The sequence below is a fragment of the Girardinichthys multiradiatus genome, chromosome X, assembly GCF_021462225.1.
Source record: "Girardinichthys multiradiatus isolate DD_20200921_A chromosome X, DD_fGirMul_XY1, whole genome shotgun sequence".
Lineage (NCBI taxonomy): Eukaryota > Metazoa > Chordata > Actinopteri > Cyprinodontiformes > Goodeidae > Girardinichthys > Girardinichthys multiradiatus.
This window is the reverse complement of record NC_061817.1, coordinates 14,249,714-14,264,615: the sequence shown is the minus strand read 5'-3', so window position 1 is coordinate 14,264,615 and position 14,902 is coordinate 14,249,714. Positions and strand designations below refer to the sequence as shown.

General features: G+C 41.2%; 2 protein-coding genes across 3 annotated transcripts; one reads left to right on the top strand and one right to left on the bottom strand.

The window, feature by feature from the left end:
* Positions 1-354: 354 nt before the first annotated feature.
* On the bottom strand, positions 355-13,926 carry LOC124863597 (GTPase IMAP family member 4-like). Of its 2 annotated transcripts, XM_047358052.1 has the most exons (4): positions 13,626-13,925; positions 9,315-10,282; positions 4,757-4,811; positions 355-549 (listed from the first exon to the last, which is right to left on the bottom strand). In XM_047358052.1, the coding sequence occupies exons 1-4, from the start codon at positions 13,654-13,656 to the stop codon at positions 533-535; spliced, it is 1,071 nt and encodes a 356-aa protein (XP_047214008.1). In that variant the 5' UTR covers positions 13,657-13,925; the 3' UTR covers positions 355-532. The 2 variants fall into 2 exon arrangements, with proteins under 2 accessions (XP_047214008.1, XP_047214007.1); XM_047358051.1 differs by lacking the exon at positions 355-549 and having other exon boundaries at positions 4,427-4,811; positions 13,626-13,926.
* Positions 5,581-9,254, top strand: LOC124863598 (ER lumen protein-retaining receptor 3). Its single transcript, XM_047358053.1, has 5 exons — positions 5,581-5,947; positions 6,316-6,416; positions 7,104-7,262; positions 7,922-8,174; positions 8,259-9,254. The coding sequence occupies exons 1-5, from the start codon at positions 5,857-5,859 to the stop codon at positions 8,300-8,302; spliced, it is 648 nt and encodes a 215-aa protein (XP_047214009.1). The 5' UTR covers positions 5,581-5,856; the 3' UTR covers positions 8,303-9,254.
* Positions 13,927-14,902: the final 976 nt, after the last annotated feature.

Below are 14,902 nucleotides of genomic sequence, written 5' to 3'. Positions count from 1 at the left end.
TGAAGCGAAACGGTTTTAAAAGGTAGTTTGATAAATAAAACAAGACATAATTTTCTTTCCTTCTGAACTTTGAGTTGATCCATCATCTAAAATCCCAATAAGATATTTACAAATACTAATATTTGCAGTTGTAATGTGTAAGAAATGTAGAAATGATTTCTGCAAGGCACTATTGTTAGACCTATAGACCTAATGATAGCTTTAAGTATATCCAAAGATCTCATGGAGTAAAGAATCTAAGCCAGTGAAAAAAAAGTGAGAATTTGTGACTGGCACTAAGCTAAACAACTGGATGTTTTTCTGCAGAAAAGGAGACATGATTAACATTCCCACAGTCCATCATCTGAGGAGAACTGGGTAGGCAGACTCGCCATGCTGTGTGGACATAAAAATAGCTTCTAATCAGGCCTGGGTGTCAGATTAGTTCCCATAACCTTTAGCTCAGCTCATACCTGTTATGGCAGCCTTAACATGGGTCAGTCCTGTCTCTGGGATGTCCTCTACAGAACATGTGTTGCTCTGAGACTACAGTTCAGCCTTCATGATTGTCTGAGAAAAAAAAAAAAAAAAACCCCACTGATTTTAATAAATATGTAAAAAAGCAAAAAAATGTGCCTATTGCATCCTGATTCTTGATTTTTCTTATTACTTTTACCATGGGATGTTTCAGTTCAATTTCATTCAGTTCAATTCAATTCAGTTTTATTTATATAACACCAATTCACAACACGTCATCTCAAGACATTTTATAAGGTCAATTCAATCCAATCATACAGATTTCAAGTTGGGTACATACACTCACCGGCCACTTTATTAGGTACACCTGTCCACATTTCTAATCAGCCAATCACATGGCAGCAACTTAATGCATTTAGGCGTGTAGACATGGTCAAGACGATCTGCTGCAGTTCAAACCGAGGATCAGAATGGGGAAGAAAGATGATTTAAGTGACTTTGAACATGGCATGGTTGTTGGTGCCAGACAGGCTGGTCTGGATATTTCAGAAACTGCTGATCTACTGGGATTTTCATGACCAAAGTAAACTTGAGAAGTTTGCCAACCTGTACTGGGACTTTAACTGGAAATGTGAGCTCTGAATAAATGTGATCAAGAGATTTTCAGCAACAACCACTCCAGGTGGGTTTGGTGTGAAATAAAAGATGGATGCTGGGACTTGTCCAAAGGTCCTGAGAACCTTAAAGAACATGACTTCATAAGGGAAAACTGAAAATGATTAGTCACTCTGTCTTTTAGTGGGATAATGATACAAAGTGGGGCCAAATCAACCCAGAAATGTTCTACCAGACATATAAATAACCTTTTTATGTCTCCTGTTCTGACCTGTCTAGGGGTGGCCAGGTCACAGCATGGTGAATCATCTTCGTCAGACCTCAAGAAGCCACAGGATGAAGTTGAACAGTTTAGAAGGATTTATTTATGGTTTTTTTTTGAGGTTTTAACATAGAGAGAAGGAGATGGGTTTAACACCAGGGAGAGCTTTACAACAAAAACAACAAAACGAAAACGCTGAAATATTAACCCAAGCTGACATAGTTAACATAAATAAACAATTGAAAATTACTGATGACCTTCACTAAAATAACAGGAGAAAACAGGGACCAAACTGAAATGGCAACTCACCCCTAACCCCTCCACACAACAGAGATTCAAAGTGTTTATACGAGTGCACAGGTGCACAGACAAAGGTGTGACTGGTTGGGATGAACAGAGGATGAATGATGGACAGTCTGCAGCGGCGTCTTTTTATGTGTCATTTTCATCCAGGTAATCAATCCGCATACATCCATCTTACAGATCCACCAATCACAGATAGGCACCAGCACACTGAAATTTGCATAACAAAACAAAACAAAACAAATCCTATCCTTTAGCAAACCTGTTCAGTGATCTAAAGGGAGAGAGAACAGAATAAGAAGGCTAAAGACAATGTAGAGAGATTTTGTAGGACTGGTCACAGATCTGTCTGGTAGGGAAGCACAGACATGCCACATCAGCAATAGAATAACAGTTATAACGTCATATCTTGTAATAATCTATCGTAAAAAACATGAGAATTACATTAGAACGTTGTGAGATTTTGCTACTGCAAAAAAAAAGTTTTTACACAACTGTTTTCCAGATGTGCAGACAAATTTCTCTGCATCTATATTTATATTTTGCTGTCATGTCGAAAAAAACTTGCCTGTAATTTTTTAACGTTTTCATAGACAGTAGTTCTTATGGCTTTGTGAGAGTCTTAAAAAAATTCTTTAGACTTTGGTTGCTTTTCTCATTTTATGCCCATTCTTTATACCTGACTAATGCAGCATATGGTATGTGGAGACAGAAAAAACAGTAGACAAAAGAGGTTTTCTGCCTAAAAAGTAGAGGAAAAAAAAACATTAAAACATTAATAGTAAAACTTAAGCATTTGATAAGAAACGGCACAATGTTCATTTAAAACAAATCAGTAGCAGAGAGCTGTCATGGTTTTGTTTAATTTCTTGACCCACATGCACAACACTTTCAGGAGACTGGAAAGAGTTTAAAGGGTTTATTGAATACAATGAATAAATTGTTAGTGAGATATTGATCCTGACCGGGTTCCTCACAGGGGAAATGGACTGCAGTGTCACTGGGAAAGAGTGGAGATGTGAGCGGGAGCAAAACGACCAGAGAAATGAGGAAGGCAACTAATGCAGGCTTACCGGTGGCTGCAGATTATGATGTCAGGGGAACGAGCAGGATCCAGGGTTTACGTCCGAGTGTGTTTGAGATGGTGGGTAAAGAAACAAGTGGTGTCAGAGGGTAAACAGGTTGCACAGAGGAGAGGGAAATGAGGAGCCTTCAGGTTGCCAGCAATGGATGAGATTATCCAGAAGATCTTGCAAGGAGGTAGATGGTTTGAGACTTGTGATCCAGGGAATCTCCAGTATGAGCCTGGAGTCACCACAGGGAAACCTTTAACTAGGAACAAACGAGAGGAGAGAGTCAGACTAAGCTGATAAATAAGGAAACATAAGGACCCTCAGGAGGCTTGGATTACCACTGTGAGTTAACAGTCAAGCGATGAAGGATTCGCAGCCAGCTCCTCATATACTCCTCTGAAAGAGCTTGATTCCTAACCAGGGTGCAGTAGCACACCTGAAGCACACAGGCCTCCAACGCCCCCATGCACAGGTGGAAATGCGCCGTCCAGCGGAGAACCTAGGGACTCCAAAAGATACACAGACAACACAAACCTCCGGATTCCTGACAGGAACTTCTAAAAATAAAACCTATTAAAAATGTGGCACTTAAAGACCTAGTTATTCCAGGCAGCACTATGCATACTCAACAATGTCCTGAAAATCAATGGAGACGCTGACATAAATTCAATTCAAAGATACTTTATTGATCCCCGAGGGGAAATTAGAATTCCAGTACAACCCATCCAAACATGGAAAGTACAGGAAGTACAAGAAAGTAGAGGGAAAAAATCATATTTCACACTTTATCCTTAGCAGGATACAATTTGAGATTGCAAAAAACCTCAGCACAAAGAAGCAACAGTTGACAAAACAACATATTGTGAGGGGGTGCATATGTTTATCTTGAGCATGTGTGTGTGTGCAAGTGAGTGTGTGCAAGTAAGTCCATGAAGCACTGTCACAAAGGCCATTGTCCTTGATGATACGTTGGAATGTTCATCAACTGGCCACAAAGTTCTGAGCAGGTCCACAGATGTCCTCAGGGAAGGGAGGGGGCAGAGGGAGCAGAGCGTCATGTTTACATAACTTCCAGGAGAAGTTGAAGATAGCCAGCCATCAAGGCCGTGCAGAGGAGCCAGATTCAGAAAAACAATAATTATTTGGGTCAGGCTGACTCTTAATTTTCCATCAGCCTTGAGAGTCTCGCTGGTGCTTCTCAAAGGCGAATCCAAACAGCCAAATTCCTGGTCTTTCGCCAGATCCGAGCGAACAACTTTCTCCAAGATTCATCCCATTTCACCCCTGAGTCCAGGAACCGCAACCTGCCTGTGATCCTGTGTAAGGATCATATCCAGTCTGCGATTCAGCTCACGTAACATCTCAGTCTGAGTGTTGATCGCTCTGAAGATCCCATCACACATGCCAGGCAGCCTTACAATGGCCAGAACAGCTGCTGACACTCCGAATTTCTCGATATGCCAGGTAACCGCTGACTCCAAAAAGCAGAAATCCTGATATCAAACATCCAATTATATACACATCTTGCACATCCTCGACTGACATTATTGACAAACACACAATACTCCACTTCTGCCAGGAATCCATCGTGTATCCAGAGAAAAACGTCCAGTCCGGACAAGTTGGGCTCTCCTTCACCCTGTCTTCTCCTCGAGAAATTTGATCAATTGCATTGAGAGACCAGCCGACCAAATCCATAACTCAGAATTTTGGAAGATATGCAAGAAGAGGCTCCAAAAAGAAGACAAGACACAGAGCTGAAGCAGGGTAGATATGGGAGGGGGCGGGAGACAGAGAAAAAGCGTCCTCCTCCACCGAGAGCAGAAAAAAAAAATCTGACCAATGCAATATTCACAGCAAAGTTAACATGCAACACACCTCAGCTAACACAGCAACTTCAGAATCCCAAATAGCTTCACATATGAATAGCACAATCAGAGTCAGGTCTCATAGATTAAGGACTTGTTGCTATAAATTGTGGCTGCTGTAAAAATAGGGAGGTGGCCCTAGAAAACAAAACAAAACAAAAATAAGAAGTTAGTCTTACCTAACAAGATGCACTCCCAGATCTTCTGGTCTACAGGCCAAGCAGGGCTGGGCAGCTGAACAAAAACAAACAATTTATTCAACTCAACTCAAAACTGACGGCAGGCCACAGTAGATCTGAAACTGTCCCATTTTCACACCCATGTGCAGCTGAATGAAATACAAGCATCTTCTTAAAAGCTTGTGTGGCCACACACACCAACACCAGAGGCACAATCATCAGAGCTCTGACAAATATTTCTGAACATCCAAAACCCATTGCTTTTATCTACTCCCCTTTCAGTCAGAGTAAAATAATATTAGTAATGGAAATGTGTGGAGTTCTTTAAAGCTTGCTTATGCCATAAACATGACTTTGACTGCACAATAGTTTTGAAATATATCAAAGGCAAAAAGTTGGAAAACTTCATAATTTTAGTAGATGGATGGATGGATGGATGGATGGATGGATGTTTTTGTGCTTGTAATTTCTGATAACCTGTCGCCACCTGCTGTTTAATCAAGGATTTACACGTTTAAAATGTCCTGCAGCCATTTCTTCCATATTGTCAAGTTCCACACAGTAAAAAAAAACAACACCGGAAATCTGTATAATCAAAATAAAAATAAAAGCTCTCGATTTTAACGAACAATGCACACATTCAATACCGCTTAAAATGTCAACAGACGATAGCTAATCTTTTTTTCTCCTTTTCGAAACACTCCTGTTTATAGCGTTTCTCTAGTATTTAACTGGGTTAAAGCGGCAAAAAAAAGGTGAAGACCTTTATATTGAAAGCTCAAACAGAACACGGCGGAAGTGCCTGATTCTAGTCGAACTAGCTTAACAGCCACGTCACGTCCTCTCCCAGCTTATTTATCGGAGCACTTCAACTCACTCACACCAGAAGTCTTTTTGGGAATCTGTTGACATTTCATCTGTTTAAATTTGCATATTTTAGACAAGGAGCCAACAGAGACGTCTAGCGAAGCTGCTAGCTTGTTTTTCTCTGTTAATCTGCTCCGAGCTCATTTTTCTTTCCCCTTTGTGGGTTAGCAACTTAGACGTCTGTGCTGTGGGAGTTTGAAGGCCCTGTGAGGAGTTCCCTTAAGTTTAACAGCATGAATATCTTTCGACTGGCAGGGGACGTGTCCCATTTGGTGGCTATTCTCATCCTGTTGATGAAGATATGGAGCTCCAGATCCTGCGCAGGTAAGCTACCTCTGCAGTAACTGCTCCCCTGCTGCATGACTCCTCAGCTTCACTGTATGTGTGTGCAAGCAGTTTAAATGCTTTAGTTATTCAGGGTTCACATAGTCACTGTGACACCTTTTGTTTATATATTTAAGATTTTTTTATGGGGGACAGTTTGCACAGGTATGGTTACGTGTATGTGTGTTAAGGCTACGTGGCAGTGTCAACAAAACCCAGCGCTCCACCTACTTTATTACACTGGGGCTAGCCTTAAACTCAATTATATCAACTGGTAATAATTACATTATTACAGAAGTTTACCGGTGCTATTATCTGCTGCTGCATTTAATCAAGTTCTCCTCTGTCCACCCCTACCCCTCATATAGGCATCTCTGGGAAGTCTCAGGTGCTGTTTGCACTCGTTTTTACCACCAGGTACCTTGACCTATTCACAGTCTACATTTCAGCCTACAACTCAGTCATGAAGGTACGTTTGGAGATACCACATTTGTGCATTTTTCATCGGAAACCTGCCTGAATGCTGGCCTCTCTTCCAAAGCTACTGTGTGAAGCAGTCATAGTGTTGTTCTCCTATTAGATGAACTATACCCATGAATATTTAAAGGTTTCCCCTTGCACGCATCGACATTTACTGGTGCATCTTCATACATTAGGATGTCATCTGGATATATTATAAAGACTCATTACACACAGTGATATATTTCAAGTGTATATTTTTGTTAACTTTGGCTTACTTGGAAAAGTTTCTCAGAAAATTAGATTATGTAAGACTCGGGCTGCATGACATAGAAAAGCGTGACACTGCGACATTGTTTTTGAGTATGGGACCGGTAATATAGATTCAAATTAAACAACACCCTCCTCACTACTGTTTTTCCGTCATCACAGTGTCCCATTCAGTCTCTCTGAACTGTCGCATCTCATTCACTAAGATCTCAAATGGTGTGGCTAAGAAAGACAGTGAATGTTCACCCAACTGGCCTCATATACCATTTGCAAGCAGATTTTAAATGCACGGAACTTGAAATATAGTGGCAACCATATACGTTAGTAACGCAATGTGTTGAGCAGCTCTAGTCTGTACTGATGATGCAAGACAGCAAGTGATAAGATGAAAGTCTTATCTTTAATCAGTGTTTGACTCTGTTCTCAGGTGGTGTTTCTGGCACTGTCCTATGCGACAGTGTACCTGATCTACATGCGCTTCAAGAACACGTACAATTCAGAGAACGACACATTCAGAGTGGAGTTCCTGTTGATTCCAGTCATTGGGCTGTCCTTCCTGGAAAACTATGCTTTCACTCCACTAGAGGTAAATAAACAAGAGTCTGTACGTCCTGTAGCCTCTTTTATGTCACTTCAGTGAGCAATCTCTAGATGAAACACTTTCACGTTAAATACATTGTGTGCAGTGCATACAGCCACAAACTTCAGTGCATCTTATATATTTTTAAATGATAAAGCAATACAATGTAGCATGCACGTTGTATTCCTTTTGTAAGCAGAAGGAAATTTTTGCCAATTAAATCCAGAACGTGTTTGTGTTACGCCTCCTTTATTCTGATACCACTAAATAAATTCCAGTGCAACAAACCGCCTTTAAAAGTGTAAATCCAGCTGTTCTATGAAGACCACAGGTGTTTGTGAAAGAACATCATGAAGACAAGAGACAGAGTAGATGGGTCAAGGATAAAGTTGTAAAGAAGTTTCAAGGCTCCCCACTGTGAAACATGGTGGTGGTAGCATCATGCTGGGGGATAGTTTTCCTGGGCCTAAGCTTGAGCTGTTTTTGAAAAAAGAATGGGAGCATTTCAGCCACGCATCATTGACCTTCCACTTCACAATTATTAACTGCTTTGTGTTGGTCTATGACATTAAATCTGCAAGTCAGCATAAATGTGGAAACGTTCAAGGGTTGTAAATACTTTTTCAAAGTGCTTGATATACCCCTCTCCTCATTGCTTCATTCAGATCTTGTGGACCTTCTCCATCTTCCTGGAGTCCGTTGCCATAATGCCCCAGCTCTTCATGATCACAAAGACAGGCGAGGCGGAGTCCATCACCACCCACTACCTGTTCTTCCTCGGCCTCTACAGAGCCCTCTACATAGCCAACTGGGTGTGGCGCTACCACACGGAGGGCTTCTTCGACCAGATCGCCGTCGTGTCCGGAGTCGTTCAGACCATTTTCTACTGCGACTTCTTTTATCTTTACGTCACGAGGGGTAAGCTAATGTGAAACAGAAATTAATTACTTATTTCCTGCGGAAGGAGAGTCTGTTCTCACAGTTTGTTGTCTGTTTTTGCAGTGCTCCGAGGAAAAGGAAAGATGAGCCTGCCGATGCCGGTTTAGACTTTAAGTCTGTGCCTGCCAAAGTCCAGCGTTGGGTCGCAGTCCTTTTGCCTTTCCCTATAGCTGTACTTAGCAATGGGACTAAAGGTTTTACATCTGTAGACCAAAATTTTATAGGTTTTCTGTTTGTTACTTTAAGTCTGTGTTCGTGCATAACTTTAAGTTTGTCTACAACAATGCTGTACAGATGTAGATGCATGTATGACACAGAATGAGCACCACGGTCTCTACAAGGTACAGCCAGGAGAGTTTGTATTTTTGTCCAACATTTCTTTTTTAGAAACTGCTTTTGACTCTGGAGATCTTTCATATAACCAGCTTAGTTTTAATACTAATAGTTTTGAATGTTGAATCCATGAAAATGAATCTGAAGGTGGTTTCAGCTGGTGTCTTGAGCACTCGATAGTTGACAAAGGTTCCTACACTAAACATTATCACCAAATGTCCAGTCCTACGTGTGAATACCCAACGTGGTTTTTTTCTCACTGTTTGTATTGATACACACTCCCTGAATAACTTACTGCATTTATTATTGCCAAGTATGTTACTTTTATTTTTGTATTTCTTGTTAACTTTCTTTTGTATTTTGGCGTTTTTGTTAATAGGGGGGGGCTAAACATCATATTGTGTTATTATGAAAAGCCAAAGAAGCTGCAGTATTGTAGTTAAATTTGTTTTACCAAACTTCCTTATTCCCTATTTGAGAAGTGAGAAATGTGTGTGTCAAAGAAATTGGAAATCCACATGCTTCTTTCTGTATTACATGATGAATTCTTCACTCAAAGATCTGCTTATGTTTTGTTTTCAGAGCAAACTGAAACACAAATTACTTCAGTCTTAAAGTGCTCTTAAGATGTGCAGAGACTGATGTGTTCAACATGCTGCTGTGAGTTTCCTTTCACACATAATGTCTTTGTAATAAAGTTGATCCATCTTGACTCAAACACTCAAATGACCATGTAGTCGGCAAGTCTTGTCAGTGCAGCAGAGTTTTTTTGTGTTTCTGCATCACCTTGCTTCCTTCTTTCACTGCTCCTTCCAGCACTTTTGCAGCTGATTTCATGAAGAAAGGTGAAACCGCCAGACCCATCGCCTTTTCCACCACTTTCGCCTTCTTAACTTGTTTGCTTTTATCCTTGCCCATGATGCCCGCCCCCTCCGCAGCGCCTCTGCCCAGTGCAGCCATGAGCTCGCACCAAAAAAGCCTCTCAGCTCTCTTCCTGGCCTCTTCTTCCTCCTTCCTTGTTCTCTCCATGTCTGCTGTGTTCTGCTCTCCTTCTGCCTCCTGAAGTTTGTGTCCTCTTTCCTCCAGCATCCTCTCCCGTGTCTCCCTTATGGCACTTTCAGCCTCCTTGTACATCACATTGCTGTAGCAGTCGCCTTGGTTGTTTGAAACAATCTCGTCAATCTTCTTCAGAAGTTGCATGACTTGCTCGGAGTGCCCTGACATTTCTTCCTGCCTGCTGTTGTCAAAGACATGATACCCCCCATGGCAGCTGCTGACAAACTCAGACAGTTCTGGACTCTCTTCCAGGAAGGACTCGACACATTTGCCTTGCAGCTGGTCCCCCCAGGTGAACAGGACCATGGTAAACCTGGATACCTCTGGCCCAAACATCGCCTTCATCCACTCCAAGGCCTCTCTCTCCTCCTGCGTGTACCTGCCAAGCTGTAGGGTCACCAAAAACACATGGGGTCCAGGAGAGTACAAGCTGACACTCTGACCCACCTCTGCCATGACATCCTGTGGGGACAGGTCTGTATGGAAGAACCCCGGGGTGTCGATTACTGAGACACTTCGACTGCCTACTATCCCGGTCTGTCTCCTGCACCTTGTGGTTTTAGAGGAGGGGGACAACTCGACCCAGAAGGCTGGTCTACCCAGGATCATGTTTCCGGAGGAGCTTCTGCCTGTCCCAGTCCTGCCCAGCAGAACAATCCCCAAAGGATCAGTCTTTGAAATGAGGGATTTTGGGCTGACTGAAAAAGAAAGGAACACAAACTGTTGACCCTTTCTTGCATGATGGCCACAACACTGGAACCACTATTTAAAAGCCGTCATACAAATGTTCTCTACAGCGTTCTTGCATATAAACCCCTTTATAATTTCTAGTGTGTCTCTTCATTCACTCACCCCTAGTGTGCAACAACTCTAAACTCTCAAAAACTTTTACAGTCATAACATAAAGCCTTGCTGGTAAACCTACAACTCACATACATTAACAATTAAGGATTTATGGAGCTTAAAATAAAGGGGTATTGATGTTGGAAGGAAATTAATCATTTGCCCTTTAAAATGGACATCATGCATCACTAGATATATGTTAAACAGTTATAATGATACTGATACTCGACTGTTCCTTTTGTGTTAGTAGTGTTAGCAAGTTAGTTTAATTATGTGAGGTATAGTTGTATATAGTATTTTTTTCTTTATGTGGCACAAGTGGCCTTTCGTTTTTTGTTATTTTCTTTAAGTAAGCAGACAGGAAGTGGGGTGGAGAGAGGGGCAAGACATGCAGCACAGGTTGGGAGGGTTGGGACTCGAACCTGGGAGCTGCGCTGAGGACTCAATCCTCCATATATGGGTCACACCCATAATTAAATTCTTATTAATCTGTAAGGCTGGAGTAGAAAGTATTTCTGTATCAGTGCCTCTGTAGTTTTTTGTGTGTCTGTTCTCTTACACCCCATTACATCTGGTAACAGCAGATAACTGCAAACAGTAAGCCAGGTTCTGTGAGAGTTTTCTTCCTGTTAAAAGGTAGTTTTCCTTTCCACTGTTGCCACATGCAAGCTCAGTATGACTGATGCAAAGTCAACGACTCAATGCAATCCGCTGTCCCCTGACATGCTCGTTCAAAGGAGGGAAAGCCGCAATGTGGGTACCAAAAAGCAATCAGTTTGGTTTCCCTAGAGAACTTTTTAGTAATGGGTACTGTACAGACCAAAGGTTTGGACACACCTTCTCATTCAGAGTTTTCCTTATTTTCATGACTATGAATATTGTAGCTTCACACTGAAGGCATCAAAACTATGAATTAACACATGTGGAATTATATACTGAACAAAAAAGTGTGAAACAACTGAAAATATGTCTTATATTCTAGGTTCTTCAAAGTAGCCACCTTTTGCTTTGATTACTGCTCCGCACACTCTTGGCATTCTGTTGATGAGCTTCAAGAGGTAGTCACCTGAAATGGTTTTCACTTCACAGGTGTGCCCTGTCAGGTTTAATAAGTGGGATTTCAAGCCTTATAAATGGTTGTTGGGAGCATCAGTTGTGTTGTGCAGGAGGTGGATACAGTACACAGCTGATAGTCCTACTGAATAGACTGTTAGAATTTGTATTATGGCAAGAAAAAAGCAGCTAAGTAAAGAAAAACGAGTGGCCATCATTACTTTAAGAAATGAAGGTCAGTCAGTCCGAATAATTGGGAAAACTTTGAAAGTGTCCCCAAGTGCAGTCGCAAAAACCATCAAGGCCTACAAAAAAACTGGTTCACATGAGGACCGCCCCAGGAAAGGAAGACCAAGAGTCACCTCTGCTGCGGACGATAAGTTCATCCGAGTCACCAGCCTCAGAAATCGCAGGTTAACAGCAGCTCATATTAGAGAACAGGTCAATGCCACACAGAGTTCTAGCAGCAGACACATCTCTAGAACAACTGTTAAGAGGAGACTGTGTGAATCAGGCCTTCATGGTAAAATAGCTGCTAGGAAACCACTGCTGAGGACAGGCAACAAGCAGAAGAGACTTGTTTGGGCTAAAGAACACAAAGAATGGACATTAGACCAGTGGAAATCTGTGCTTTGGTCTGATGAGTCCAAGTTTGAGATCTTTGGTTCCAACCACCATGTCTTTGTGTGGCGCAGAAGAGGTGAACGGATGGACTCTACATGCCTGGTTCCCACCGTGAAGCATGGAGGAGGAGGTGTGATGGTGTGGGGTTGCTTTGCTGGTGACACTGTTGGGGATTTATTCAAAATTGAAGGCATACTGAACCAGCATGGCTACCACAGCATCTTGCAGCGCCATGCTATTCCATGCTATGATGGTTTAGTTAGACCATCATTTATTTTTCAACAGGACAATGACCCCAAACACACCTCCAGGCTGTGTAAGGGCTATTTAACCAAGAAGGAGAGTGATGGGGTGCTGCACCAGATGACCTGGCCTCCACAGTCACCGGACCTGAACCCAATCGAGATGGTTTGAGGTGAGCTGGACCGCAGAGTGAAGGCAAAAGGGCCAACAAGTGCTAAGCATCTCTGGGAACTCCTTCAAGAGACTGTTGGAAAACCATTTCAGATGACTACCTCTTGAAGCTCATCAACAGAATGCCAAGAGTGTGAGGAGCAGTAATCAAAGCAAAAGGTGGCTACTTTGAAGAACCTATAATATAAGACATATTTTCAGTTGTTTCACACTTTTTGTTCAGTATATAATTCCACATGTGTTAATTCATAGTTTTGATGCCTTCAGTGTGAAGCTACAATATTCATAGTCATGAAAATAAAGAAAACTCTTTGAATGAGAAGGTGTGTCCAAACTTTTGGTCTGTACTGTATAATAAACAGAAAGTGAACGCATTAGGAACTGAAATGTATGTCATCAACTTTAAAGCTGTCTGTTTGATTGGAATAGATTGAAGATGTATTTCTGTATATAAATTGGATTTGCTTGTTTTGTAAAGTGCCTTGAGGTAACATTTTCAGAAATCAGTTCTATGTAAATAAACTGAATTGAGCTGAGTCTCAGAAGAGGAAGGAGTGATGGTGAAGCAGTGGAAGCAAAGGATGCAGAAATAGTTAAATGTGTTAAGGTTCAGAAACAACCAGTTTCAACGTCGGGTCCTTGTTTTTGGGTTCCTGAGAAACGGTTGTTTTCAGATTTGTGTATCAGTGAGTTTATTAATGGGGAATGTCCCTATTTGTTTAGAATTATGAACATTTTTTTCTTATATTTGTAGTGTTAACAGGGGGAAGTAGGGAGGGTTTGAAGAGTACACAGACAGCACAAGGAGGGAGCAAATTAAGGTTATTTACTGTACCTCATAAAGCAATACTCAAAAATGTGAAATATTTGACCACATCACATAAACAGCAATATTTGCATATAGCTTTTCATTCAATTTAACAGTGATTTGTTTTCATGCCTATGGCTGATTGAATTCACATGGGAACCAATTATCCTTGAAATGGCTGGTAATTTTAAATCTGTAATAATCTTATTCGTTTAACCACATCACATTTTAAGATAGCTTCCAGTACTATACGACACAGTGCTGCCCTGAGCCCTGGTGCAGTAAAAATTAAGACATACCTTCGTGTGACGCAGTATTTTCTGATGACATCCTATCAGGAAAATGCAAAAAGCCTCGACTATCGTGATTATTCAGTAGCAGATAATGAAGGACACACGGATTGCGTGTTTTCTTGCTGTGATTCCGATGTCCTCTTGTACGTAAAAATCATTAAATGTCCATCTAGCGTCAGAGCGCAGATGTAGCAAGGAGGACCAGAGCGGAGCTCCACGCTGACGCGCATTGTGAACTGATAGAAAGTTATTTAATCCACTAAATACCATAGAGAAAATGTTATCATGGCGAAGCAAAAGCCTATTGAGTGACCACAAGTTACATTGCAATACAATATTTAAAATAATTTTTATAAATTTGAAGATACTTTGTAGTTCACGTAATTGACCACTAGAAGGCGACAAACGCCCACGGTCGGAATTCCCTGGGAACTGTCCATATAAAACACAAGCGAAATTCAGGCGTCCATGTTGGTTGTCCCACATGGTCACTTGGCTGATCAACATCATTCACACCTATAAAAGATAAAAAATGACCGAACGTCTGACGATGAAAGCTAACTCAAGACTGAGGAAGTTTATCTGACCATGAGATTTATTGTGAGCACATAAGAATTACATATGTTGTTTCTTTTCATTGTTATGATTTTGTCAATTTTATTATAGGAAAATCAAACTTTGCAAAACTAATGATTAAATATAACATATATGTAAATAAGCTTAGGTCAAAGCCTATGGAATATGAGTAAAAATGGTGCAACATTTTAAAAATATTTGAGTGGCATTCTATATTTTCAACACCCCCCCACCCCCTTCTTTAATCATTAGATAAGTAACCATGTTTTTTGCTAAGCTGAGTTTGATTCCACACACCCAGGCCTGATTACTACCAGACCACAAGAATCACAAAATCACTTAAATATGACCTGTCTGACAACAGGAAGTGGGCTAAAAGATCTCAATAAGCAGCACACCATGCCTTGTTTTAAAGAAGATCAAGAACCAATAATGAACAAAATCGCTGATGTCTGATGGTCTGGAATGATAAAATGACATTTTTACTCCAGAGAACGGCATTGAGCCAGTATCCACAAATAGTGAAAAAAATGGAACAGTGCTGTACCTCCCTGGGAGTGATCAGTCAACCAAGCTTACCCCAAGAACCCAGAGCAACATCTAAATCACTACAGGCCTCACTTGCCTCTGTTGGTTTTTATGATTCGATATGAAGAAAGAGAATAGGCAGAAATGGCATCCACAGGAGAGTTTTGAGGGTAAAGTCA